The sequence below is a fragment of the Adiantum capillus-veneris genome, chromosome 4 (assembly GCF_014529385.1).
Source record: "Adiantum capillus-veneris isolate H3 chromosome 4, ASM1452938v2, whole genome shotgun sequence".
NCBI lineage: Eukaryota > Viridiplantae > Streptophyta > Polypodiopsida > Polypodiales > Pteridaceae > Adiantum > Adiantum capillus-veneris.
In genome coordinates, this window is record NC_140934.1 from 154,900,690 (window position 1) to 154,928,666 (window position 27,977).

Consider the following 27,977-nt stretch of genomic DNA (forward strand, 5'->3'; position numbering starts at 1 on the left):
TGGGACATTATTTCCCCTTAAAAATGAGTAATCGCCCTCAATTACAACTACGGAGACTAAAGAAGGATGAGTAGACACCGCCTATAAGCATACATGCACATCAACATGGCATCCAAACAGTACACATTATGATACACACATCATAAAATGTCATGGATGCGAGCTCCTTGAAAAGTCTAGAAGGTTCTAGAAGGAAGGTCCTAGAAGATTCTAGAAGCTTGTACTAGAAGTTTCTAGAAGATTGTCTGCATCATCGATTATGTCATCGCTTATGTCAACATCCATGTGTCATACCTGCTATGCCGTGTCACCATGCATGTGCACCATGGGTTGTCATGTGGTGCACACTTGTATTGACATGTGTCCTTCTTAATCTCCCTAAGCACTAGTATAAATGGAGGTCTTGGGCAACAAACCTTCACTCTTGCCAACACCAGTTGTGAGACTCCTAGGAGGTAATTCCTCTTCCAGTTCGTGTCTTGTGGTTGAGTCTTGTTCTTGTAATCATGTCTTGCCTTGTACTCCAGTCTTGTAATCCAAGTCTTGTATCAGTTTCTCTTAATCAAGTATCAAGTCTTGTAATCAAGATTAAGTGTCGTAATCAAGTCCCAAGCGCTTGTATATTGTGAGCACCTTCCCTCGCTCTTCTCTAGCTCAAGCGCTCTCATAACATAAAATAGGCATCATAACATATTAGTCGACACCACATGATGCACAAATGCCTATGCTTGGAGTGTTGTTATGAACCTTGCTTAGTATACAATTGGCATTCAAACCACAATAACTACCCATTTCATTTGGGTCCAACCTTTCACATTAGACTCATCCGGATGCTACAGATGGAGTAGTTATCTACTAATTAACCATCACATCCAAGTCTGATTCATTAAACTCAAAGGGATGTACTTGATGCACTAGTTCCACTAACTTGTCATCACATCCAAGTTTGATCCATTAGACTCAACGAGATGTATCGGATACACTAGATAGTCCGAGATGCAATGATGCAAACATTCACCTCTCAAGCTCAATCAAACAAACAAGTCTATCGTGACTAATATTTGAAGAGGCTACAATTATCGCATGCACACATAGAGCATACATCTACGGAGATACTTGTTCAACATTTCACATTGAGCTTCAAGATGCTTTGTCTCTTGCTTTCACCAAAAAAAAACTCCCTCTTAGGAACTTGACACATAAGAGTTCTTGTTGTTAAAGTTTATAGAATCTCAAGTGAATAGCTCAATGTGATCCCAATATTTATTTTGGCAGCTTCGGGTATTTATTCTACTTATTTCTCAAAGTTTAGGAAGGGCAATTTGGTAAGGTGAGTATATAAACACCACCTTGTCCCTCAAAATTGTGGTGATGAGAGTCACAACAGAGAGTCCACATTGTAGCTGGGGAAAATTTGAGGGAATCAAGTCTAGATGTGACCAAAAGCTGAGCACTCTAGTAGTGTGTGGTACTCAGACTCTCAAACTTGCAGTGAGCATAATGTGCACACTTGATTTGACTCTTCTCCATTGCCCCAATGCCTTGTCTCACATCGAAGGGAGTGGGAGCTAAGCCGAATGGTTGCGATAATCAAGGTTGGTTTGTTCAACATTCTCTCTCTCTCTCTCTCTCTCTCTCTCTCTCTCTCTCTCTCTCTCTCTCGTGTGTATTCTCTGTATTTCTCTACGCTTCCGCATCGTCAACTTTGACATGGTATTAGAGCTCTATGGTCGTTGATCGTGGGGAGGAGCAACACGTTGAAGAGAAGAGCTTTGAGCTCACGGAGCCGTAGGATGTCGGCGGGAAGCATATCAAGACACCGGTGTTTTTAAGGACATTGGCGGCAATTGTAGAAGACCCCCTTGGCATTGCGTCTTGAAACGTTGCAATTGTGGGAGATACTAGCTGGACAACACCTTGAAGGCTGTAGTTGGTGATCTTGTCCGCGAGATAACATTTTGAAACGCCAAGGTTCAATAGGTGAGACGAAGGTGACATAGGTGAGACGAAGGTGACAGGGCAGAGAAGGCAAATGGTTGGGTGAGCTTGGTGTTGCTAAAGGCTTGCCTTTTGAAATGCTGTAGTTGCGGGTGCAAGTCTTTGTTGACGAAGCAAGGCGGCATAGTGAGACGCAATTGCAAAGGTTTCTTGAGACCACGTTCTGTATGAGCCCCGAGCATGTGTGTTTTGAGATGCTTGTAGTGCTGCAAGCCTTGTGAAGGAGGCTCCGAAGGATTTGTATTGATAGACAAAAAGCAGGAACTTACAAAAGGACAAAGGCAAAGGCAAGCTGGATAGAAATAACAATGATGAAGATGTGACAAAGGAGATCGGCATGGCACACGTAGTGGCGACCACAATGGCCACGACGCCAGATTTCTAGTGAATTGGAGGTTGTTGCCACTAGCTTCAGCGAGGGAGACGCTTGTGAGCGACAGAGAGGGGCAAACAAAGCTCCCTACAAATGATTTGGACCCACGTGTTGGAGTTCAAGTTATCGATGTTTGAACCTATGGGTCGGAGTTGAAGGCACATGCATCTGGCAAGGAACCAACGCGACAGATAAAAACACTATGGATGAGTGCACCAATCCATTGTTGTTGCCGGATTATGGATAGGACGTGTTTCAAAGTTCATTGTCTAGGAATGGTTAAACGTGATGTGTTCATAGTTCACGAATGGGAATTCTTGGACGTGGTGTGTTCTACAGTTCAATTTTGTATGAGGAAAACGGTGATCAAGATGACATTCTTCTAAGGTAAAACGTTGGGGGTAGCATAACCGAGAGTGATCAGCTGTTGGGGTGTCGATGGTAGCTTCTACATGGACTTAGTCTTCCTATATATGTCCACTATGAGCTGTAGAGAGGGTGTTAAAGTTTATAGCATCTCAAGTGAATAGCCCAATGTGATCCGGATTTCCAATATTTATTTTGGTAGCTTTAGGTATTTATTTTACTTATTTGTCAAAGTATGGGTAGGGCAATTTGCTAAGGTGAGTATATCAGCACCACCTTGCCCCCCATTGTAAATGATCAATTCATTGCCAAGGTTGGTTGGTTCAGCTGATGCTAGAGATCAAGGCAGCAAGGGAGAAAGGGGGTAGGAAAGTAGTGGTTTTGGAAAGTTGCACCGCATGACGGTGCGAGACCTATGGGACCAACCTTAAAATGGCAGCATGGAATTGTAATGGATCAATGCAGCCAGATGTAGGCGTATTTGAGGATAGCTTCAAGGGAAGAGACATTATTTTTTTACTTGGAGATGCATCAGACTCTTGGTGGCACATTGCCTAGAGTGATGGGATACCATTGGGAGACAACTTGTAGACAGGATGTGAGATCAACGCAAAGAGGACGTGGGTCAGGAGGTGCAGCAATCCTATTCATGGAGGAGCTTCAACCCCTCATTTGTATTGTTCGGAGAGATGAGCATGTCAGGTATATGTGGGCCAGAGTGAGAGTGGAGACAAGGAGCATAGTTACCCGGAACACGGAACGAGAACGGCAACGGGATCCCCGCGGAACGGGGGAACGGCTAGGGGTCCGGAACGGGAACGTCGCGGAACGGGAGGTATAAAAAACACCCAAATAGTGCAATTTTTAGCTCCTTGTGTTTAAATACAAGGAGTATTAGAGTGCTTTGACTCTAATACTCACAAAAAACTCGTTTTGAAGACCATTCAACCTTGCTATGACTAGATGATGAGAGAGAGAGAGAGAGAGAGAGAGAGAGAGAGTGAGATGGAGAGGGAGAGATTTGAGAGAGTGGGAGGGAGAGGAAGAGAGCTTGAAGGCTTGAAGCCTTGAGCCTTGAGAGAGTGAGTCTTGAGAGGGAGAGATCTTGAGAGTGAGAGGGAGAGAGCTTGAGCCTCGAGGATTAGCTTGTGAAGAGAAAGGGGGAGGGGGGTGCATTTTATGAGTCCTTGAGGCCTTGCACACTTTCAAAAGAAGCCCAAACATTTACTTCAATTTTTTCAATTTTTGCCAAATTTGTTTGTAGCCGTTGGCCGTTCCAGGGGCATTCCGGAACGGTCCGGGGGCGTTTCGGAACGTTCCGGAACGGCCGTTCCTGTTTGCATTGGTCACCCGGAACGTCAGACATTCCGGGACGTTCCGGAACGTTCGAGAAGGGAACTGCCCCCCGGAACGCCGGAACGGGGGCTAGGGGGCGTTCCCCGGTAACTATGACAGGGAGGCCACTCTACATTGCAATATGCTATTTTGTCCCCAGCACATCTCATTATGCATCGCCCAAGGGGCAGCCACCCTACATGATATTGTCTAGAGGTCGCTCGGATGAGGATTACTCCCCATCCAAGCCGGCCTCTAAGATAGCAAGGTTGGCTGCTGCTGCAACATCTCCTCTTTCACTGACTCGATGAGGATCATCTCATGGAATGTGCAGTAAGAGGGCCCCAATTTTAGTGTTAGAGGGGTCGGTTGCGTTAGGAGCTTCAGCGATGCCTTGTGGGTGGTGAGATTGATATTCTTATGCTACATGAGCATCATCTCTGTGAGAGCCGTATGAGACGATGTGGTCAGATTTTGAGTGGTTGCTATGAGACATTTTGGTCAGCTGCAATTGGATGTGGAGGCATCCAGGGCAGGGTATGTATGACCCTTGCGGACTAATGGCAGCAGGCCATTGTGGGCAGAGGTGTTATTGTGCCAGGTAGGGCTCAATGAATTACTATGCAGTTTCAGGGCTGCCTCATGGGATTCCTGAACATATGTGCGCCCAATGTGGAAGTGCACGAGTAGAGTTTTGGTCGCATACTGTAGAGTTTGCCGCATGCAGAGCAGTGGTGTGTTGTGGGAGATTTCAACGTGTTGGAGAATCCCTCGGACAGGATTGGAGGTGACCATGCTTTAGTGCACGAGGCTGAGTTGGCAACTTGGGAGCACCTATGTATGATTGTGCGGGTTTCTGATGTTTGGCAGCACTCTGGCTTTGTGAGACCCCTAGACAGCTCGTCTTTCTCTCGCTCTGACGGCCGAGTATGAGGAGTGAATCTATGGTGGATAGATCGCTTCTACACCAGTGACCACATCTATGACATGGGGGGATCTGTTTGCATCTGGGCAGGGACTACCTTTTCCGATCATGCGCCAGTGATTCTCTCTGTGACAGACAGACAGAGGAGGGGGGGTGCGATGCTACGCATCCCTAAGAGGATCTTGGTGGACTCAGAGCTCAGAGAGCGAGTGGAGGCACTATGGACAGCGAGCTTGGACATGCAGGACACCCCTGCTGGTAGAGTGGCCTCTGGACTTATTGAGCTCAATTGTTTCTTCCTCCAGGAGTCTACAGCTCGCTTGGTTGCAGCCCTGGAAGGAGGAGCAGTGTCTCCGACGGCGCAGTGTCTCCTGCAGAGGATGCAGGAGCAGCATCCAGACAGTCCTTGGTTGGAGGAGCAGATGCAACATGCTAAACAGGAGGTGGCGAGCATTGAGGAGCGGTGGCACAAGTTTTCCTTCCACCAGAGGCATCTCAGTGGACTCAGGTGGGAGACAGAGTTACTCGAGGTTTTTTTGAGACTGTGGGGCCACATCATACACACTCTAGTGTGAGCCAGTTAATAGGGACCCAACGGGTCAATGGCTTCAGAGCTTGAGGATATGCGTGCAGTTGCTACTGACTTTTACTGTGTTCTGTTGTCGGCTAAGCCTCAGTCAGAGCGTCAGGAGGCATGCAGAGAGCAAGTCTAGGCACAGACGCCTTGCCTTGTTACTAAGAAGAGGCGGCAAAGACTAGAGCTCCCTCTCCAGCTAGATGAGCTCCATGAGGCCTTCAGAGCACTCCCCCGTGGTAGCTGTCCAAGGGAGGATGGTTCCCAGCTTCTTTTTTTTTAGAGTACTGGGACTTGCTTGATTCAGATCTTTGCAGCGTTTTTCAGTACATCCTGCAGACTGGTGAGATGCTTGACAGCATGAGTGAGGACCTGATCTAGCTCCTTGGATGAGATTCGACAGTGGCAACCCATCACTATCCTCAACTCATTATACAAAATTTTGGCAAAGGCTCTGAGCTTGAGGATTCAACCGCTACTCGAGTACATGGGACCCAGAGAGGTTTTGTCAAGGAGCTTAGTATCCTTGACAACATCTTCACTTTTTGGAAGGCAGATGTCCTAGCGTGTCTCCGAGGAGAGGATTTGGTGATACTTCCTCTCAATTTTGACGAGGCCCACGAGAGGGTTGACTGGGACTTCCTAGAGGGCACTCTGTGTAGGATGGGTTTCTCAGATGCTTGGATAAGAGGTGTGTCAGCTCTATACAGGCGGGCGCACAGTCAGGTGCTCTTTGGAAGGGGGAAGAGGGGAACGCTTCTTGCTTACACGTTTGGTCAGACATGGCTGCCCTCTTGCCCCTTTCTCTTTCTGTTTTATGTTGAGGCGATCAGTAGCTGCTTGACTTCTTAGCAGGTTGGTTTGCGTGGTCTTGAGCTTCCTATTAGGGTAGATGAGCTTCTTGACGCTGAGTTTGCCGACGACTCAGCCTTGTACTTGGAGGACCAAGAGGCCAATCTGCACAGGTGTGAGCAGGCACTTGAGGTGTTCTGTTGTGCATCGCGTGCACTGATCAAGTGGAGGAAGACTGTAGCTTTCTGGGTTGGTAGTGCTCCTACGCTCTATTGGTCTCTAGGTGTGGGGTTTTTGATGGATTACCTCAGGGACTGCAGTTTGATATTGGGTTGTCAGGTTGGCCTCGACTTGTCCCCTAAGCAGCAGATTGCTCCCCTCCTCTTGTCCATTAGGAGGACGTTGTTGCACTGGAGTTTGGCACGACTCTCTTTGGCAGGCAGAGTTGTAGTGGCCAACCAGGTGCATTGGCTACTATATGGTACATCACGTCTTGTTGGATTTTCTCGAGCTCCTGTGTCAGCCAGCATGAGAGGCTGATTAGGAACTTTCTTTGGTCAAGGCGCGACACCTAGCCAGCCCAGGCCAAGGTAGTGTGGCAAGTCATCCCTCTTCCATGTTCTCAGGGGGGGCTCGGGATCATTGACCCAGCACAACAGAGCAGAGCCCTTCTTGGGAAGTTTGTTGTCAGAGGACTACTTCCAGGGGAGGAGCCCTGGAAGGAGCTGCTTCTTCACCGACTTCGAGCTCGAGTGCCTCATGCAGGAGACCCTTGGAGCCCTTCCACCAGGTGGATCTTCACAGAGATGCACACAGTAGGTCTGAGTAGGAGGATGGAGGATCGGTTTGTTGCGAGTCTGCTTCGATCTTAGGAGCAGTTGAGGAGTGGCCTGGAGCAGCACCAGTCCACCTATACAGAGGAGCGTTTGAGAGAGCCCCTTCTTTGGAACCCCATGGTTTGTACTCAGAGAGTCCACCCACTTGGTTGGTAGTAGGCCTCGTGTTTCTTGGGGTCCCACGGCAGAGGGCCCAGCTTGCACTCTCGGAGACTGGCTCCAGTTTTCAGGTTTGCCAGAGGAGGTACAGAGCATCCAACTACGAGGCATGAGAGGGGTGCAGAGCATGTGCCAAGACGTCACGGAGGCTCTACCATCTGAGTGGCTCACGCCTTTAGAGACAGCAGCTCCCAGATGGATGGGGGCCTTCACGCTGTTGGGAAAACAACATCAAGGGACATCTCTTTAGCAATGTCTTTCAATAGCGCTCAAGACACAAGATCAGCACCACAAATGGTATCAAAAGAACCTCAACAAAACCACAACTGAAAGACAAGTGATCTCTTGGGAATTTTCCAACACACGCCTACCCAAAAGACCACCATGAAAATTAGGAAGCACTTACCCTGGCATGGATTTACAACACACGCCGACCAATGCACTTCAGAGAAAGACCTCACCAAATAACTCTTCAAAAACACAATTTTGAAGTGTACACACATCTCCAGACAAGAGAGCTTCCACAACTTACCATACACCAAACTGCCTGCAAGATGCCATATCGTGTGCACTGTGGGAAATAGACTGTATCTCCCAAACCACAACTCCAAAAGGGATGCTTTCAAGCCTAAAAAATTCTTTGCATTTTCTACAACAAAAGCTATGAGGACCACAAATTTCAATTCTATGTACCTCTTTGTGCAAAATTGGTGCGAACAGCAAGCTGCCATGGCCCGACTACACGTAGGAAGGCTAGTCGAGGGCAAAAAACTGCGTCCAAAAGCATCAAGAAGCCACAACGATCCAAAACCTGCAAATTTCTGATATTTGACTGATCTTTTTTTTGTTTGTACATGAGTTTTAGTTATATACAAGTCTCCCTTCAGAAAACTCACTCACGGACACTTACAGTAGCCCGACAACTGTCACTAGACTAGCGACTTGCAGTGCATATACATGTGCTTGCTAAAGCAAGCTAAAAACCCCACAAAAAGAAAGCCCACACACACTTTTGACATCGGGCGTCATGTCTGTATGTACAAATTTATAAAAAACAGGGTGTCAAAAATGCGCCCAACATAGTTTGCCAAACCCCCAGTCTGCTAGAGCATTTATGCTCAACAGTAGACTATGCAAAAGCTTATGTACAAAGATACATCATGTACAAAGGAATCAGTACCATATACCCTTACCACGATCAAATGGAAAAGTATTATCCCTTGCGTCCATCAGGCACACATAATGGCATCCTTCAAAGTCATAAGAATAATCATCAATCACTAGTGAGCTCCAACCATCAACGTACATGTCATACAAATCAAAAGACCATGGATCAACATTCTCACCGTCATGAAATATATCACTCACATCAAGCCAAGACAAAATATCCACCGTATCCATGTCATCATGGCTGTCCCAACTTTCCAAGCTACAATCCTCTTCAACATCCACCCATGCATGTGAGGTTTTCATAAGCTTCTTCACCCTTGACAATGCATGACACACCCTGACTTGCATCTCCTCATCCATCTCAACTTGCGGATCATCAAAGCCCCAATCAATACTACCATCATCATACTCATAGGTCTCATAAGCATCACTTTCACTACATGCCATCTCTTGAGCATAACTAGTAAGCAAACATGAATCCCAACCAATGTCACCAACACCAATCTCAACATCCCAAATGGGTCCACATGCCCACAAGTCATCAGGATACCATGTCAACTCATAAGATGGAGGAGCAAAAGCATCACCCATAATGTCAACATGCATGTCATTTGTATCACAAATAAGAACATCCACAGGTACATAATGCAAACAATAGAGCTAGATAAGGTCTTAACTTTATGAGCATCCATACATGGAACTAAGTTAGCCATATCATTGCCCTCTTTGTCATACATGCACTCCAAGGTCTTTTCTTTCACAATATTGCTTGCGCATAACTCCTCATCAATATCTACATCATCAAGAGAGAGAACCTCATCTTCTACATCTGACTCAACCTCATCATCATTGCTACAACCATCATGAGTGACAGAGGAGCTCTTGTGTGAAATGCATGAAGAAGTAGAAGACTAACTGACATCTTTTAACCATCTTTTTGTTTCAAGAAATCAACAATTCTCTTCACACCCAACAAGTCAGTGCAAGCAACCTCAATGCCCAAACATCTTGGAAGGGTACCAATGAACAAGAACTTTTTCCTTTTCATTCAGAATCATACCCTCAAGAACCTCTAGCTCCTGCTTTAGAGAGTAAAACCTCATGTAGTGCATGTTGAACTCTGCTATGCTGCTTAGCTTCAACTTATTGATCATATCATTCATCCTCAACAACGCATCACTAAAATTGACCATGGTTGCACTTTTATGTATGAATCACCAACAATGAAGCTAACTTGAAGCAACTCCTCGGTGCTAGGCACCAAAACACTGTTGGGAAAACAAGAGCAAGGGGCCACCTCTATAGCAATGTCTCCCAATAGCGCTCAAGACACAAGATCAACACCACAAATGGTATCAAAAGAACGTCAACAAAACCACAACTAAAAGACAAGTGATCTCTTGGGAATTTACCAACACACACCCACCCAAAAGACCACCAAATAAAATTAGGAAGCACTTACCCTGGCATGGATTTAAAGCACACGCCGACCAATGCACTTGAGAGAAAGAGCTTCCACCTTCACCAAATAACTCTCCAAAAACACAATTTTGAGGTGTACACACATCTCCAAACAAAAGAGCTTCCACAACCTACCATACACCAAACTGCTTGCAAGATGCCATATCCTATGCGCTATGGGAAATAGACTGTATCTCCCAAACCACAACTCGAAAAGGGATGCTTTCAAGCCTCGAAAATTCTCTGCATTTTCTACAACAAAAGCTCTGAAGTCCACAAATTTCAATTCTATGTATCTCTATGTGCAAAATTGGCATGAACAGTAAGCTGCCATGGCCTGACTACATGTAGGAAGGCTAGTCGAGGGAAAAAAACTGTATCCAAAAGCATCAAGAAGGCACAACGACCCAAAACCTGCAAATTCTGATATTTGATGATCTTTTTTTTGTTTGTACATGAGTTTTAGTTATATACAAGTCTCCCTTCAAAAAACTCACTCACGGACACTTACAGTAGCCCGACAACTGTCACTAGACTAGCGACTTGCAGTGCATATACATGTGCTTGCTAAAGCAAGCTAAAAACCCCACAAAAAGAAAGCCCACACACACTTTTGACATCGGGCGTCATGTTCATATGTACAAATTTACAAAAAACGGGGTGTCAGAAATGCGCCCAACAACGCGGTTGGAGGTCCTCATCGTAGTTTGTGCTTGCTTGGAGTCCGCACCCCCCATTTTCTTTGAGATCCAAGGCGAGGGTCGATTACAGAGAGTCTCAGTAGAGGCTACATAGGATGCAAAGTGCTGTTTTTAGAGTATAGGAGTAGTGGGCATCTGTGAGAGGACCTGTGTCACAGATCCTGACCCAACAGCTCTTGAGACAGGCCACTAGAGGCTTTGGGCTTGGGAGAGCTGCCCTTTGACACGAGCGCAATGGGACCTTGGAGAGTTTCTCTTCAATCGACCACCCTGGGATCCCTTTCTTTCAGTACACTGTCCGATTGGGGCGCATACTGGCAGCACAGAGAGAGGCTCGTTCTGCTGCAGCACTTCATTGGTAGGAGGAGGGTCTCACAACTGAGTTCTTGTTAGGCTTTCCGTTGTGGGACTCCAGACAGCCGAGGCAAGTCACTTTGTTCTAGTGGCTAGTTGCATACAGAGCTACAGCAATGGGGAGCTGGCTGGTACATAGTGGCCTTTCGGTAGCTTGTGCAGCTTGTGACCGTCCTTTGGAGAGTCATCGTCACTGTCTGTGGGACTGCCCCATGGCACAACAGGTTTGGCTTCAGGTTCTTTGGCTGATGCCAACTCTCTCCAGAGCACGACAGTACACTTAAGATGCAGCTGCTTGGTCCACCCTCACGGGCCCTGCACTGCAGTTTGAGCTATCTTCCACCAGCAGGATGATAGTAATCCAAGGGGGTCGACCTACACTCCATCCTGCTACAGAGCTTACCCCCCAAGAGTGGTGCAAACAGAGAGAGAGGTGTGTAGGGAGCTCGTATGTGGCCTGACACTTTGGTTCATTTGGCGGGCCCGTTCCTTCCGCATCTTCGAGGCTCGCCGTGTCCCATTGGCGGAGACTATTCGTGACTTTTGGCTGGAGTCGATCCATACTCTCAGGGGTCAGTTGAGAGACTTCAGGGCAGCTCCGACCGCATACAGGAGCGCAGAGAGGCGTTCCTGCGACTCTGGCGCCTTGGGCCCTTCTTCACCATGGTCCAGGGTGAGCAGAGATGACACTACCGCCCACCTGTGTGGCTTTTTCCTCCTCCCATCTCTTGATTAGCCCCCATTGTACATATGTTGTTTTTCATTGGGAGAGTGTCCCCTTATGGTTGATGTAGCCCTCTCTAGTAGATGTCGTTGTAGCCCTATGGGCAGTTTTATTATCTAATGGAAGGATCTTTTTCTCAAGAATTTAAAAAAAATTAAAAAATTTGTTAGCAAAGTCCATTTTTCATTAGCAAAAAGGTAAGGCATCACTAGGGCCCTACCCCCTTGGGGCAAGCCAAAAAAATAGAATGCGTAGGAAGGCTGCAAACAAACAATGTGCTCGTGTAATCTCTCTCTCTCTCTCTCTCTCTCTCTTCGCTGCACACTGGAGGCGACAATAAATGATCTCTATTTCTCTCTACACTTACACAGAAGGACATAGAAAGAGAAAATAAGAGAGGAATATGCTGAATTTAATCATAAACCAGCAAATTGAAGATGAATCGTGTGATTTTCATTGAAAATCACATAAAAAATCTTCAAACTGTGTGTTCTATTGCATAAAAACATGAAAAATTAATCAATTGTTTCATTTTTAGTACTCCCACCTATCAAATCGCTCTCCTACTCGTTCTCTCCTTATTTTATTCATTAGTTATCAAGATTCCTCGTGATCCCATCTTTGACTCCCTCAATTTTGGACCCTCTTACCTTTACAAAAGAGACAAGGAGGATTTGAACCTTTAGCAAGGCGAATTGTACTTACGCTTCTGGGCTACACCATCCAAGTGCACTGCAATTCATTTATAAACTCCCCCCCCCCCCCCCAAAAAAAAACCATCGTAATCTGCACGTTCACGCCCCAGGAGGAGAATCTCGCTTGATTCTCCTCTTCCTTTTAAAAAAAAAAGAATTGTAGCACCCACTAATTTTCACCTACACACATATTCATGAGAAGAAAAACAAATAATTAAACAAGGTTATCCGACTAAAATCAATCCATAGCTGTGCACGTGGTCCTTCCTGTACCCAAGACGACTCTGATACCATGAAACGAACACTCGGAAAGGATCTCCCGGCTTCACGAACCCCCTATAGACACACGTTGGACGAACCACCCGACCATAGCCACCATCCGGTAGCACCCCGCACCCCCATGTTGGGGCCAATGTCTGAGTGCCCTTGTAAGACCGAGCGTCCTATACCAACCGGCCTCACCTCCTCGAGGTGACCTCGCACACTCCTAGCCTCGCTAACCACTGGCACTCTTCTAGTGGGGGTCGATAACTACAATTGAGGTCTTGGCCTCCCTTTTATAAAAGTGGCCGGCCACAGTGACCGAGTTCACACTGCGTCCGCCCGGACACTAGATGCCCATCCTGACGGTGTCTTAGACCAGATCCCCTCTCCTGTAAGCGAACCATAATAGGAGGCTTTCAAATTGTCCTACCTCCCCTAAAAATCCCATGACCGTAAAATGGAGGGAAAACTTGGCAAATTACTAAAAATTTCCTATAGGTGCAAAATAGTGGAATAGGGCTATGGGATAAAATGCCCTAAACCTTGGTCCATCAAGAGGCGCACTATATGACATTGGTAGCAATATAGGGTGGGCAAAACAATGACAGGAACATGCCAATAACGAAATACTACCTCACACAGGCCGGGCACAGCCACAAAACAGCCCTCACTCCCTAGAATCAGCCCTTGGGAGATACATGGGCACTAGCAGCTCTGCCAGGACCGGCTAGAGAGGTGACAAATTGTAACAATGATTACATTAAAATGGGTATTTTGCCTAGTGACATGTGTAGAATCAGCCTTTCTCCACCTTGGGTGTCCGGAAGTCCTCAATGATGGCTATACCATATCAATAGACAACCTATTTTTCAAACCAGCCTTTGTCCACCTTGGGTGTCTAGAAGTCCCCAATGATGGCTTTACCATATCGGTAGACAACCCATTTCCACTGTTTCATGGCCTTGTAGACGTTGGCCACCTATTGTTTCTTGGACTTGAGTTGAAGAGGTATGAGTTTGTTTGCCATCCATTTGTTACATTGCACTTACAGCATCTTTCCAAAAGACATACAAAAAGTAAAAGAACAATGTCATGTTTAGTGCTTACATTGCAATGGGTTTTGTTGCCTATATTCATGTATAAAATCAGCCTTTCTCCACCTTGGGTGTCCGGAAGTCCTCAATGTTGGCTTTACCCTAGAGGTACACAACCCATTTTTCCTCCGTTGTTAGGTGCAACGGAATTAATTGATGGTATCTCAGGATGAGTGCTCAATTGCTTTTACTTTAATGAGAGATATGTGCAATAGACTAGAGAGAGAAGAGAGAATGAGTATTGTGAGTGATAGAGAGAGAAAGAAGACTAACACCAGATGGGGTCCCAAACACCTTCCCCCCCCCCCCCCCCCCCCCTTCTCTCTCTGTGCTTTAGATTGCACAAATGTTGATACAATGGATTTAGATGGTGAGATGTTGATAAGATCATGCGGTAGATGCCCGGATTTGCGAGGCTAAGGGCTGAAAATGGAAAACGCTAGGCTTTTGAGATTGGATTTGCAAACTAACGAGGTAATGGGCTGATCTGGTAATACTGATGTCAAGTGTGCTGATGTGGATGAGAATAAAGGGCTGAAATCTGAAACGCTGGCTCATCTGCTGTGGCTAGGCTGGGATCTGAACATGTTGGCTGATCTGCAGTACTTGGTTGAATTTTGCCAATGCTAGGGTATCTAGGAACATGGCTGAAATCTGCAAGTTCTAGGTGGAAGTGGAAACGCCTGGGTTGCTGAGGTCTATGGAAATGCTAGAGATTGTGCGGGCAATGTCAAAATCCAGCCTGATGCCCCCACAACTTCATTTAATGGAATAAGTCACTTATTAATAAGTTAGTTATTAATAAGAGATGCCTCATATGCAGGAAACTACCCAGGCCAGGTACTATGACTAAAGTATGGGAACCCTTCCCAATGCCACCTAGGAGACACTGGTGGAGCTCATGTGCAATCAGAGGGTATGCAACTATGCTTAAGTGCCTTGACATGCATGTCCTACGTACATGCTCACAAAGGTGCCAGAACACTTCCTTGGCTGTTCTAAACCCTAGAAGTACGAGAGAGCTTGTCCACACGCACATAGAGTTAGATGTGCACGTGACCTTAGTTTTTTGGTCTCATAGACCTTGGTCAGTTCTTGTTTCTTAACATGAGTTGAGAAGGAGTGAGTTCGTCTATCATCCATACCTTCGTACCCTGGAGTGAACGGCCTTGCTTCATGACTTGGCTATCAGACCGATAGAATTGAGAGCTATACCTATTGTGGTCATCTTCCATTCTTGGCTTGGAATGCAAAACACATCAATCACTTTATGTCCAAGGCCATTGAATGTTTTTGGCAAGCCTAATTTGATTGCAAAGGTTTTCATTTGTTTAAAAGTTAAAGGAACTATAGTGTGTTCACCGAAGATGCATGGAGGCCTCACCACTCTTGATATTAATTACCACATGCTGGTTCAAGAGGCCTCTTGCTGCCTACATTTTTGCAACAGCAACAACTGTTGACTAAAGTAGCCCTGTGTGGACACATGGAATTTGTGCTTATGGTCATTGGATATGACTACTATTTGGATCGCATTTTTGGACGCTATGCCTTCACTTTGATTTTGGCTTGGCAATAAATATCTTTAGTAATGTAGACAACTGCTACACATTGGCAATTCTTTGTGCATACATTGGAGTAGAGTCTTTCTACAACCATTGGCCTTGATCTATCTAGGAAAATCATTTAATCTTTCTATATTTGGTCTACCCCTGTGGTTGCTGCAGATGATATGGTTGTGTCTTTTCCTAGGGTTGTTCTAAAATGGCACTTGAGGACGCAGCATCTCCCATTTGTAGAGCTATTTTTCAGCTTCTTACACCTTTTCAATCGGTTCCTCTGCTTGCAGGATGGTGTTTTGATCGTCCGGCCTGCTTCTTTGGTTTTCAGCGGCTTACTGCTTCGCAATGTATGTTGCTTGCTCATTCGCCAACTTTGGATTTCAGAGCATACTAATCAGTTCTAGCATTTGCAAAAACTTGTCCGTTGGTGGAAAAAATTCTGTGCAAAAGACTTGGAAGTGCAAATTGCCTCTCAAATAGAGGACTTTTGTAGCCATCTGCCAGTCGAATGATTCAATCTTCGCTCAAACTGAAATAGAATAGACGGAAACTGAACCGACGAGACAACACTTTGCACTTGTAGATGATACAGAAGTGACGGAGTTACTCTTCAGAGAATATTGGTCCTCAAGTCGAGCGCCGCTGTCGGCATTTCTTTATTTATTCATCAAGAGATTACAATTGTGCACCTAGGCACTTGATCCAATTTACAACTGAGGGCGGGCCTTGTATTTAAAGGCCCTAGGCTCTTAAAGAAACCTTGATTGCCCTGCTCTATCTCGTAGCCTAATGTCGGCCCTAAGCTAGTTGACCATGCTGCAGCCCCCCAAGTGTACATCATATCGGGAAGAATGGAGGCTATCATAGGATCCGGAGCCATAGCTGTTGTGCGTGTGAGCAATCCTAAAAACAGTGTCTCTATGTCTCCTCTGGATGCTCACATCCATGGAACTCGAGAGGTATCTGCATCGCTTCTTTATGTTGCTATTATTACCAATGTGTTGAGACAGTAGCTCACACGCTATGGTGTTTCTCTCATGCTCAAGATTTTCTTTCTGACGTAACAAAGCGGCTGCAATATCTTTTGCTCACAACCGTTTTGGAATAGTCCTTTAGGTTTGTGGTAAATTTTATCCACAATTATCAGCGTACGGTTACTTTCTTGCTTGGGTGGGGTTAATGGGTGCTTTGGGCTATTTGATCATACACACACTCTATCCTCAGCAGGCTGATCGTTGTGGTGGCAGTTCTTTAGCTTTACCCCCCCAATACTTGTGTACTTTTTGTGATTGTTTACATTTGGGAAACATTTCTCTTCATCACTTTGAGGTTTTCTAGGAGTCATGATTGTTTCTAGCCTTCTTACATGGCTCTACTCATTTGGATTGGTTGTATTTCTGTAATTAATGCAAATTTAGTTTCACCAAAACTTGCCTTCCCAATATCGGATCTCAATATTTGATGTGTATGTGTATTCCTTTCAGATAGAGGAGGGTGATATCTTCTATTGTGCTGGTGGTCTAATGGTGGAGCATCCCTTAGTATCACCTTTGGTTGCAGCAATGGTAAGGAACGTATGAAAAACCATAAGCACACACTGCGTTGATTTTTTCTGGAAGATTATGCGAATTTTGTGAAGGTGTTCATTATGACAGTGCAAGGCAATGTCTGACATACATGAATACATATGCATAGAGTCGTATTTCAGACTTATCCCTCAGCTATACTACGACAAGGAGAAACTCCATTTCTATCACCATCTTTATGTGCAAGCATGCAAAAAACGTGGTCTCTTAGCATGTTCATATACTTGCCTACTGCTCTTGGATGTGCAATGTCTGCATATATGATACCTAGCTACACACTAGATGCATGAAGCTGACAAGGAGTGCTCTGAGCGCAGACGACTAATCTGCTGATTAATGGCTGCAGGTTGGATCGTTGGATAGTGTTATGGGTCTTCCAAAGGACTTAACATTGTCTTTAATCAAGGAGGTTCTACGAGACTGAACGATTTGAACTTGGAGGCAGAGTAGGAGCTGCATAGCCATCAGCATTTGATGTGAGTTGGGGTCAATTTTCATCAAAACTTTGTGCATTTACTCCCTTCTCCAAGGCAGAATGCAGAGTAATATATGGCCAAGGGGCATGTGGCTTCTGTGTATGCCAATCAGCACACAAGCTGTAACATCAGGACCAAGCTCATGCAACCCAACCCAAATCTGGCTTTTACAACACATGATTACAAGAGCACAAGCTGTGGCATCGGGATTAAATCCATCCCACAAACCAAGAGCCAAGTCCCCTTATTAGTAGTATTTTGAAGAGTGACAACTGTGTGTAATCCCACCCAAAATTGGAGGGAATATTTTCTTTCTAAAAAAAACAGAAAACGAGGATCTTTCATCCCACACCTCACTTTGTACTTTTGAGCGTGTTTCTTGAATGCCCCAAATAAGAAAAAAAAGTTGAATCTAGAAAAAAATATCAAATAAGAAAATCGAATACAAACAAATAACACAATTTGCAAATGTAGATCTAATTCAAAAAGTAAGGAGGAGATCTTCACATGATGCACAACTATTTTATTTTCACCGAGCCTATGCGACACAATCTCTATGTGGTGCGCGTACACCTTTTGGTTTTAGGGCCTCTGTTTTTCGCTTTAACAGTTGTCAAGAACATCAAAATGCTTCATTGTAAATTTGCAAAATCATATTCTTATGTGAGGATCACATAGCATATGTGCATGATTACATCAATATGAAATCTTTGCCCTCTTAGAAAAACCAAAAACTAGAACCACTTGCATCTATACCAGTTGTATGTAGTGCCAAGAAATGACAATGGAGTATCAGAATTTGATGTTGCGCATGTAAACGATAATAAGGGGCCCAAAATTAAATGGCTCTAAAATTGAAGAAAGATTTGGATGCCTTGGAATCATAGCGAAGTTAAACTTTGTTGTGGGAATTAGAAGGCCACACTTCTTGAAAGAGGATCATATATATATTTTACAACAGTAACAATAATTCTTTTCCTGCAAACATCTCAACTCACCAAGCATCATTGACTAATTTGCCATTGATTTCTCTTTTTCTAATGAGCAATTGTCCTTCGCATCGAGCCTTCGCATTTGCTCGTTACGATTTGACAAGCTAGGCAAGTGTGAAGTTATATGTGATTGCCTCAAATGTCAATTTGAACTACCTTGATTTGCTACATGTTCCAACTCGAACTTTTGAGCGAGTGCACTTGTAGATCGTCTGTAATACCTCCCAAACCAATAGTGGTGAAGAAATTGATGCCAAGCTTGGTGTTTGTACGATTATCCTTTGGAAAGATATCATTGCATGCCCCAAGGATTTCAAGCTCTTGCATTTTATCATTCAGCTTTAGGATCCCGAGAATCTCCAATAGTTCTTGGAACAGTACCTTGATGAATATGCGCGAAAACGAAGTCGTGTCGTCCTCTCTGAGCTTGATGTACTCCAAAATAGTCCACGAAAGAGAATCGATGCCCAAGAGATGAGCAAAAAAATGGCCACATTCCGTATTTTGTTTGTCTCTAGCCTATGAATAGTGGAATATTGCATCTTGACACATTCATCAAAACTCCTTTGGTAAGGTGTGTTAATCATGCAAAGCCTCTCCCTGAGAACGCCATAGAATACACGGTATGTCCTCTATTAGCTGCAACATTTTACAAGCATGGTCACAATTTCCATCTCTTCGCCAGGTTTAAGATTTAAGCTTACTAACTTATGAGCAGCTTCTTCAAAATCCAAGCTTGACATTAGTATTAATAAATCGTCGTTCCTAGAGTCACTAGATCTGTCTCTCTGTTAAATCCTCAATGTTTCCTAGGGCTTGATCTCCATTGTCATCCTCTCCGTCTTCATAACCACCATCACTATCCTCACCATCAACATCTTCTTCTTCTTTTTCTTCTTCTCGCTTAGAAATTGCCCCAAAATACTTTCCCTGATTTCTTCTATTTTTCCTGAAACTTTGGATCATCACATCTCTCGCGAGTAGTTTGACTCAGCTATCGGATCTCTATAGGCCGTAAGTTTAAACAAATCTTATTGTTTTAATTGTTTTGAGTTGTTAATTTGTTTAATTTCGTTTTGGTTAATGTAGAGTCAGGGTGATCAAACATATGAACCTGTGGACAATGAAGAGGACAAGGAGGAGGAGGAGGGCTTAGACAGATAGATATCTTGTTGTAGTCCTCTTTTAAGTACAAATGTGGCACAAAGAACTCTATGATCACATTTATATAAAACTCAAATAGAATTTTGATCTTATTGTAAACTTTTTAAATTATTGGGTTTTTGCACTTCAATTTGTCAAGATAATAAAATTTTTAACTCTTACTGTTATTTTTTTAAACATTTTTCCAAAAAAAATTTGATGCTTTATATGTTTTATCGAGGTAAAAAACAAAGGTGCTCATTTTGGATGGCCCAAATGAGCACCTTTATTTTTGAATAGGCACCTGACGGTAATAGCAGCAGCAATATACACAATAATACTCACGGCAATATATTCGCATCTATTATCGTGGAGATTGTTGCTAAACCATTGGCATGAAAATTTCCGCTTCTATTACCGCTCACACTTGTTGTTTCTCTCTCCATTTCCATGTGTTTTTTGATGGTATTAGAAGCGGTTCTCAATCTAGTGCCAGAAAAAGCATTAAATAAATAACTAAGCCTCTTGCATGGTCAGGCAATGCTTAATTATTCATTCTACCTCCCTAATATGCATTGAACTTCACAACTATGTCAAAATTGGCATAGTTACAAAGGGTAGGTATAGTTATTCATTTAATGCTCCATTTTGCGTGCGATCAAGAGTGAGGCTTGGTTATCAGCTCAAATAATTGATATCTAAGCCTTCCCTTTTGGCTGCTGCCAAATTTGGGTGACTACAAGGCATTGTCAAACCTCCTCAATCCCTGCAACCTCTGCGACAATTTTCCGTGTGACTAGAAATTGTCACAAACTCCTGCCCCTCTATAGCCCCTGCAAGAGCTAGGCGGGACGAGGCTCTAATACATGACATTTTGCTTGTACAAAGGAAATACTAACAAATGAAAAAAGAGGAGATATTATGCACAATTTTTTAGGACTTTTTCTTTTTTAACATAGGTCTTTAAAATAGTATCTTGAGAAGACTTTTCTTCTTTTTCAAAACTTGTTGTGGAACCACTAATACTTTAGCTCACAGTGGGGCTCGGCTCTAATTCTCTTCAAGATCTTGCTTCTCTAGTATTGCATGTTGTTTTTGAACGGTTTTGGACATTCTTGCCCATGGAGAGACTATTGACAAGCGCATTCAATTTATGATTGAGGACTTGTTCACTATCTACAGGTCTGGTTTTTGTCCCCATTCGACTATTTTTCCGAGCTGGAGTTGGTGGAACCACATGATTAACACACACATGAAATCCATGTATTTTAAAAGATGATGAGCGCAAAGATGAATTTGGATGTATTTGAGCATGATTCTCCAACAACCATCGTGAAGTATTGAATTCTGTGTGATGCTCCCGATACTTGACCATCTCTCTGGTCGGGCGACTCAAAGTGTTATTTTTGTAAAGATGCAATAACAAGAGAAATTCATAATTTGAATTAGCTTAGGACCGAATGTAGGAAAAAAATTACATATTTATCGTTCCAAATCGCTTTGTCTCCCGAACCATAGTGTGTGGGAGTTTGTCTTGCCCGAGCTTCTTGTAGTTGTCTATAGGAGCTTGTTCGCCCTTTTCTTGCATGGACCACTCCCACTCTGCATCTGCATGTTGCCTCCACGGTAGCTCCTATCTGGATTTGCGACCTGGTTTGCCATTGCATACTGTACGCTTGATTGCTTGTTTTTTTAAAATTTTTAATATAGCCCTCCAACCACTGTGCCAAAAAACGCTTATTGGGGACATTTGGGAATCAAGCATGCAACGCTTCCTCGATGTAGCGCACATGATCGGGCAACTGGTCTCTGAACTTTACAAAACAGTTCTTTAAACGTCGAATGCATAAGAATCTGAAGATGACATCGAGACGCCTTGTCTTGCGCAGGACCAAAATCCACTTCACTGCCATATTTTACTCTATAGTAACGCCTATGCGTGTTTGACACGAATCCGTCAGTATCCACGTCCTCTGCGTTTGGGGCGGCAAACTTTGAAATAGAGAAGTCCGTTCCCCTCACTACCAAAACAAGCAACCCATAGGATCTCACGCCGGTCTGTCTCTCTTGACGCTTGTTGACCTGAGATGAACGTCATCGCGTATTACCAGAAGAAGTGCGTCGAGCAAGTGTGGGATGTAGACGATGCTCATGTGAAACTTGAGTGGAATGGAGTGACGTAGGATCTTGCGATGGAAGGGGAGTGGGAGCGTGTGATGGAAGGGAAGTAGGTCGATAAGAAGGGATCATAGAAGAAGGTACCGTCGGTGCGAGGCTCTGGATGAAGAAAGTCCCTCCCTAGCTCCCCCGTGGCGTGGTCTGCTGAGAAAGACCATAGGCCGCAAGCTATTGTGGAGTGTAGTGGCCAAACAATCCCTCCTTCAAACGGAGGTACTCGTCTCGCAAAGAGAGAGCACGTTGGAGGTCTGGATCTACCACCGACGGAGGAACTTGGGTAGATGGACCGGCACCTCTGTAGGTGTAAGAGGGCCATGTCTACAAAGGACAAAGAGAAATCTACACTCATGCTCTCTAAAAACTAGCTACAATGAAGCTTAATTTCATTGTTTAAACTTACCGCCTCAAGACTCAAGTCCATGGAGGCGGTGTCCACCGTGGATGGAAGCCCATATGGGACGTGAACAAAAGAAGAATGTGATGGATGTTCCCACCAAATGGTCTCTCGGATGACATCTAAATTAAAGGACGATAAGTATCAGGACCTAACCCTTTCTATATGTCTCTCTCTATCTCTACCCCTTTCCTCTCTCTCTATCTCTATCTAATGTATAGAGGGGATAGAGATAGATAGAGATTAAAGCATTGTTTGCTACTTCTCTCAGCCTTCAAAAAAATACACCCAAGTAACTACACCTGTTATTTAAAATATTTCTTATCAAAAAGAGTATTGGAGTGGGTTTAATAGTGCTAAGTTGGATTCGGTTCCTATCGAGCTTTCTAATAGCTCAATAATGGTTAAGCCATAGGCAAGTCTAAAAAGACTCCATTATTAAGACCATAGTTTTCGACAGTATCCCACGAACCCTATAAAAAGGTATGATAACCGAGATAATAAATCCCAGTCCCACTTACCCTTTTGCAATGAACAACAACCTTTCATAGATTAGAGGAGTGCATCTCTTCTTAGGTAAAGAGGAAAAAAACCTACGCTCTAATCTATGACTATCTATGAGTACACTCTCTATAAAGTAGAGACAGGGAATGCAATAGAGTAGAGAGCAAGCAATAAGATCTTTATCTACCCTCCCTCTCTTTCTCTATCTCTCTCTCCCTCTCTCTCTATCTTCATCTCCCTCTCTATCCCTCTCTTTCTCTATCTCTCTCCCCCTCTTTCCCTCTCCTTCTCCCTCTCTTTCTCTATCTCTCTCTCCCTCTCCCTCTATCTCTTCTATCCCTCTTTCTCTCTCTCTCTCTCTCTCTCTCTCCTCCTCTCTCTCTCTCTCTCTCCCCCCCCCCCCCCCCCCCCCCTCTCTCTCTCTCTCTCACTCTTTCTCCCTCCCTCTTTCTCTATCTCTATCTCCCTCCCTCTCTCCCTCTTTCTCTATCTCTCTCTCCCCATCTCTTTCTCTATCTCTCTCCCTCTTTCTCCCTCTCTATCTCCCCCTCTGTCTCTCTCTTTCTCTTTCTCTATCTCTCTCTCTCTCTCTCTCTCTCTCTCTCTCTCTCTCTCTCTCTCTCTCTCTCCAACTTCTTATTTTTCTCTCTCTTTCCCTTTTTCCCTCTTCACTTTATCTATATAAACCAAAGATGATTTATTTTTCATAACTCTTCTATCTCTCTTTAATCTCTCTCTCCCTCTCTCCCTCTACTTTTCTCTTTCCATTTTACTATTTTTTAAAAACTCTAGTGCATGTCCAGCAATCTTCCTTGCACATGTTATCTTCATGAGCCGATAACTAGTCAAAAATGTGCTCATCCTCAAGCTCAAAGTATCTCTGAGACGCGTGTGGAGGAGCTGTCGATGTAGAGTCAGTGAAATTGCCACCACCTGCTATTCTTTTGCCTAGTAGCTCTTCTCGTTCACTTTAAGCCTTGCGTGCCAGAGCACTCCCACGAAACACATACCAAAAAGGGACCTCCTCAAGCGAGGGATGGACACTGCTCTCATCTACTCGAGCATTTTTTTTAAGGACGTCAAAGCCCTTCGTTATCCACGTGTTGCAAAGCAATGCGCCTCAAGCGAGGGATTGCCCTTTTGCACTTGACGCAAGGACAAAGGAGTTTTCCCTTGAGTCATCGTTCATATTCAAGGCCGTTTGGAGACCCTCGATCATCCCAGCCATCCTGCACACGCGTGAAAGAGAGACATGTTAATCATATGTTCCCTAAAAAAGAGACAAATAATTGAAAAGCATAAAGAAATGATTAGAAATATATATAAATAATGTATAATGAGAAGAACATGGTAGAAAAAGGATAAAATTTTTGTTTAAAAAGAGAGTAAAATAAGCATATGTTCTATACAGTAAATAGTTTTTTTCGACACACCATAGGGCCCACAGGGGGAGGTGCTTATCCCTTCCAAATATTAGCCATGTTACATGGTCGGGCAAGGGCCGCGTACCATCGGGCAAGAGCCACGCGTAGGCATCGCCATGGCCACCTAATTTATGCACCACATGCTGGGAACGACGGAGAGAACTTGTAGCAACCAGCTAGGAACCTCCTCCTCGGGTGACCCACCCCAGGAGGAGGATGCACTCGAGTGTCCAAGAGCAGGAGCCCTAGCAACGTGAACACCAGGTGAGCACAAGGTGTCCCTCTAGAGTAGGTAGCTAATATTTCAATAGCAATCTAGTACAAAATTAATAAACTATCATTTCTAAAAAAGAATAATTAGTAAAATTGATTAAAAGGCTATACATAGCATATCATACAACCTAAAGGTAGAGGGAGGTGGTATGTACCCCTCCGGCTACCTCGAATACTTTGTATCCGTATTAAAAGAGGTTGCGGTAATAGGCACGATAATAGCGGCAATAATATCCACAATAATAGACGTGGTAATACCTAACGCCTCAAAAAGAAAGAAGGAGCAGAGCATGCCGCATATATGCAACATACTCTGCTCTCAAACTCCCCGCCATCACTCATGCAACCCGAGTTCCTTCCTTCTTCCACCACCCCACTCTCTATCTCTCCCCCGACTATCTCTCCCCTCTCTCTCTCTCTCCCTCTCTCTCTCTCTCTCTCTCTCACTCTCTCATGCAAGCACAATACCAGACAAGCATACACAAGCACTATTTCACATGCACACACACATTTTTGGGTCATTTGCGAAGGAGTCTTCGATGGGGGGTTTATTTCGATCGACATAGGACACTCAACCTCTCTCTCTCACACACATGCAAGCACAATACCAGACAAGCATACACAAGCACTATTTCACATGCACACACACACACACACACACACACACACACACACACACACATTTTTGGGTCATTTGCGAAGGAGTCTTCGATGGGGGGTTTATTTCGATCGACATAGGACGCTCAACCTAACGGTTAACCATCTCTAAAACTTAAGGTAATCATACAACCTCTCCCTCTTTCCCTATTGTATTCTACTCCACACACACACACACACACACACACACACACTTATATGCATAAAATAGAAACAATAGGAGATTATGAAGTGCACATACCTCATTCATTTTACCAATTGATTCCATAGGGATTATCGTTAATGATTTTTTAATGCAAGGAGAGGGAGTGAAGTAGATAAAGCTTTTTGCATGTCATTGTAAACTTGTTTTCTTTGTTTGTAAATGGATACTCGAGTATATTTTTTTGCAAATGGATTGTGATTAGAATAGAAAAAGAAACAAATTAAATTTAAAAAAAAGAGAAAAGATTTTGAGAAATGAAAGAGGGAGAATGGAGAAAACCGCAACGGACAGACATTTCTCTACGATGGTGCACAAGTAGTTAGTGCTCAGGGCATCGTTGAAAGTGCTCAACTTGCAAGCGAAATTTCATTGGAGCAATTCAAGCGTAGATGCACTCCTTGCGTAAGTTCTATCTAGAGGCTTTTTATACATGGCTCTCACTTCATGGTTACCGTTTGCATATGTATTGAATTTTAATTTTTTTTTTTTGTAGTTTGGTGGGCAAAATGCTTCCTAAAGATCATCATATGCCTCCGAGATCATATGTCAATGCACTTGGCATGGAGTATAAGAGCATCCACGCGTACGTCAACAATTGCATACTATACCGCAATGAGCATGCGTATGCTACTTCATTTCCCGTGTGCGTGGAACTTTTCTACAAGGTCGGAGTGAGCGGGGTGAACCTATTCCGTAAGGTATTGAGACATTTTCCACAAATCCCTTGCATTCAACACATGTTTAAAATCAGGTCTACGATGGAGCTTATCACATGGCACACCAATCACCACTCAAATGATAGAATGATGCATGTCCCTGCCAACTCCCCTGCATGAAGGCACATAGAGACACAGTGGCCAGAGTTTTGGCTAGATCTAGATCAAGTGAAGGGTATCATTGCATCTATTCGCACACCAACAGGATACATGAGGTCCCTAAAGGGAGCTTTCACAAAAGGAAAGAAAGGTGGGAGCGTTCAATTGTATGGGTTGAAGTCCCATGATTGGCATAAGATGCTCTAGGTAACTCTTTCTCTCTGTTGTCTCCCTCTCCCTCATCTTGACTAGATATTGATTATTGTGTATGAATTTATCTCACTTTCTCGTTTACTATTTTGACATCGTAGTTCATTTTGCCGGTGAGTATGTGCATATGCTGGGATAAGAAAGTGGGGGAAGCTATTTTCAAGCTTGGAGAGTTAGTAAGGTACACAACTCAACTAAATTTTACTATGTACACAATACCCTCAGTTAGCACTTAGTGTACTCTTGTGTTTTTTCTTGTAGACTTGTAAGATCCAAGGAAATTGAAATAGATGCCATCCTTGCTGCTCAGATACTTGTAGTGGAAACCGTGTGTGATGCCTTTCCTTGGTTGGTTCTTCTTAGCCAAATCCACCTCTTGGTTCATGTGATTGAGGAGATTTCTATATGTGGAAGAGTGCATGCACGATGGATGTTCTTTTTGGAGAGGTTTTTAAAGACCCTCAAGGATTTTTTGCGGCTACGATCCCAGCCAGAGGCAGTATGGCCGAAGGGTGGATCTTGCAAGAGGCATTTGTTTACATCTCGGAGTATTTGGTGCAAGTTGATCCCTCGATGCCTAGTGTGGTTAGACGAGGAGGATGCAAGGCTGACCTCACACTTTCCAAGTGGAAAGGGAAGATTATTTAACATGGATATGGAACTATCCTGAGTAGTTAATAAGTTTTATATCCTCAATGCAAAGGTTATGACCAAGTGTGTGGATTTATGGACAATGGAAAAGGCAAGGCATTTGTAGGAGAGGGAATCATGGAAGAAAGCGCATGGAGACAAAAGAGCACCCCTAGTACCTAAACATCTTGCATGTTTCCCATATCACATTAGTGCCGAGTGGATTCATGAGAGAATGAACAAAGCAAAAGCACGTGGAGAAGACATCACTGACAAAGAATGGGAGTATGCAAGAGGTTGCGAACCGAAGGTAGCGTATTCATATACTTAAACCATAATGTATAGTTTTTTCTTGATTTTATCTTTGAAATTGATAAAAGATATTTTCTTTTTTTTGTAGCTCCTTTCCTTTAACTCTATGTGGTCAAAGGGTTGACACTTTTGTACACGTCACATTGACGAGTGTCGGACGACATTAGGAAAGTTTTTGAACTCATTTTTGGGCCTTTTAAGAGTGCCACATCATCAAAGTTTTACAAAAGAAAGCAAACCGTTAGACCCCTCTAAATATTTCTCAGAACCCCATGATATGACCTATCATTGGAAAGCTTTTAAAAAATGGATTCTAAAGAGATAAGGTCCGAAAATCAACCAATTTTTTTTCAATCAACCAATTTTTGTTACCATTACAGTAATCTCAAAACACCTTTTTCTAGATCTATATGAAGGCAATGTCCGATACATGCATGCTATATATCAATAGATAGCATTTGAAGAGTAGATTCTGAATATCCAACCTCCGACAAGTTTGGATCTTATTTACAAAAAATTTTACCGATCCCCACTTTTTGAAAGCTATGCCACATCAACAATTCTTACAAGGCCCAAAAATGAGCTCAATTTTCCTAATGCCATGGACTATGGAATCATGGGAAACTTTGACACAAATGGTGATGAAGCCAGGTATTGTGGGACTATTGAAAGGATACTAAAGGTTAATTTTAGAACCTTTCATACCTTCATCTTCAAGTGCAAGTGGTTTTCAAATGTGTGTAGAGGACATGAGAATGGCCTCTACATGGTGGACTCTAGTGTGCATCACACAGG

General features: G+C 43.8%; 1 protein-coding gene across 2 annotated transcripts in view; it reads left to right on the plus strand.

The window, feature by feature from the left end:
- LOC147460190 (uncharacterized) overlaps positions 1 to 17,794 on the plus strand; it is a 143,876-nt gene extending 126,082 nt beyond the window's left edge. The window contains exons 8-10 of one of the 2 annotated variants that reach the window (XM_086509979.1): positions 15,671 to 15,730; positions 16,868 to 16,948; positions 17,316 to 17,794. In XM_086509979.1, coding sequence (XP_086366105.1) covers positions 15,671 to 15,730; positions 16,868 to 16,948; positions 17,316 to 17,393 — 219 coding nt within the window. In that variant the 3' untranslated portion in view covers positions 17,394 to 17,794. The remainder of the gene's footprint in view (positions 1 to 15,670; positions 15,731 to 16,867; positions 16,949 to 17,315) is intronic. The other variant, XM_086509981.1, reaches the window with a different exon arrangement.
- Positions 17,795 to 27,977: the final 10,183 nt, after the last annotated feature.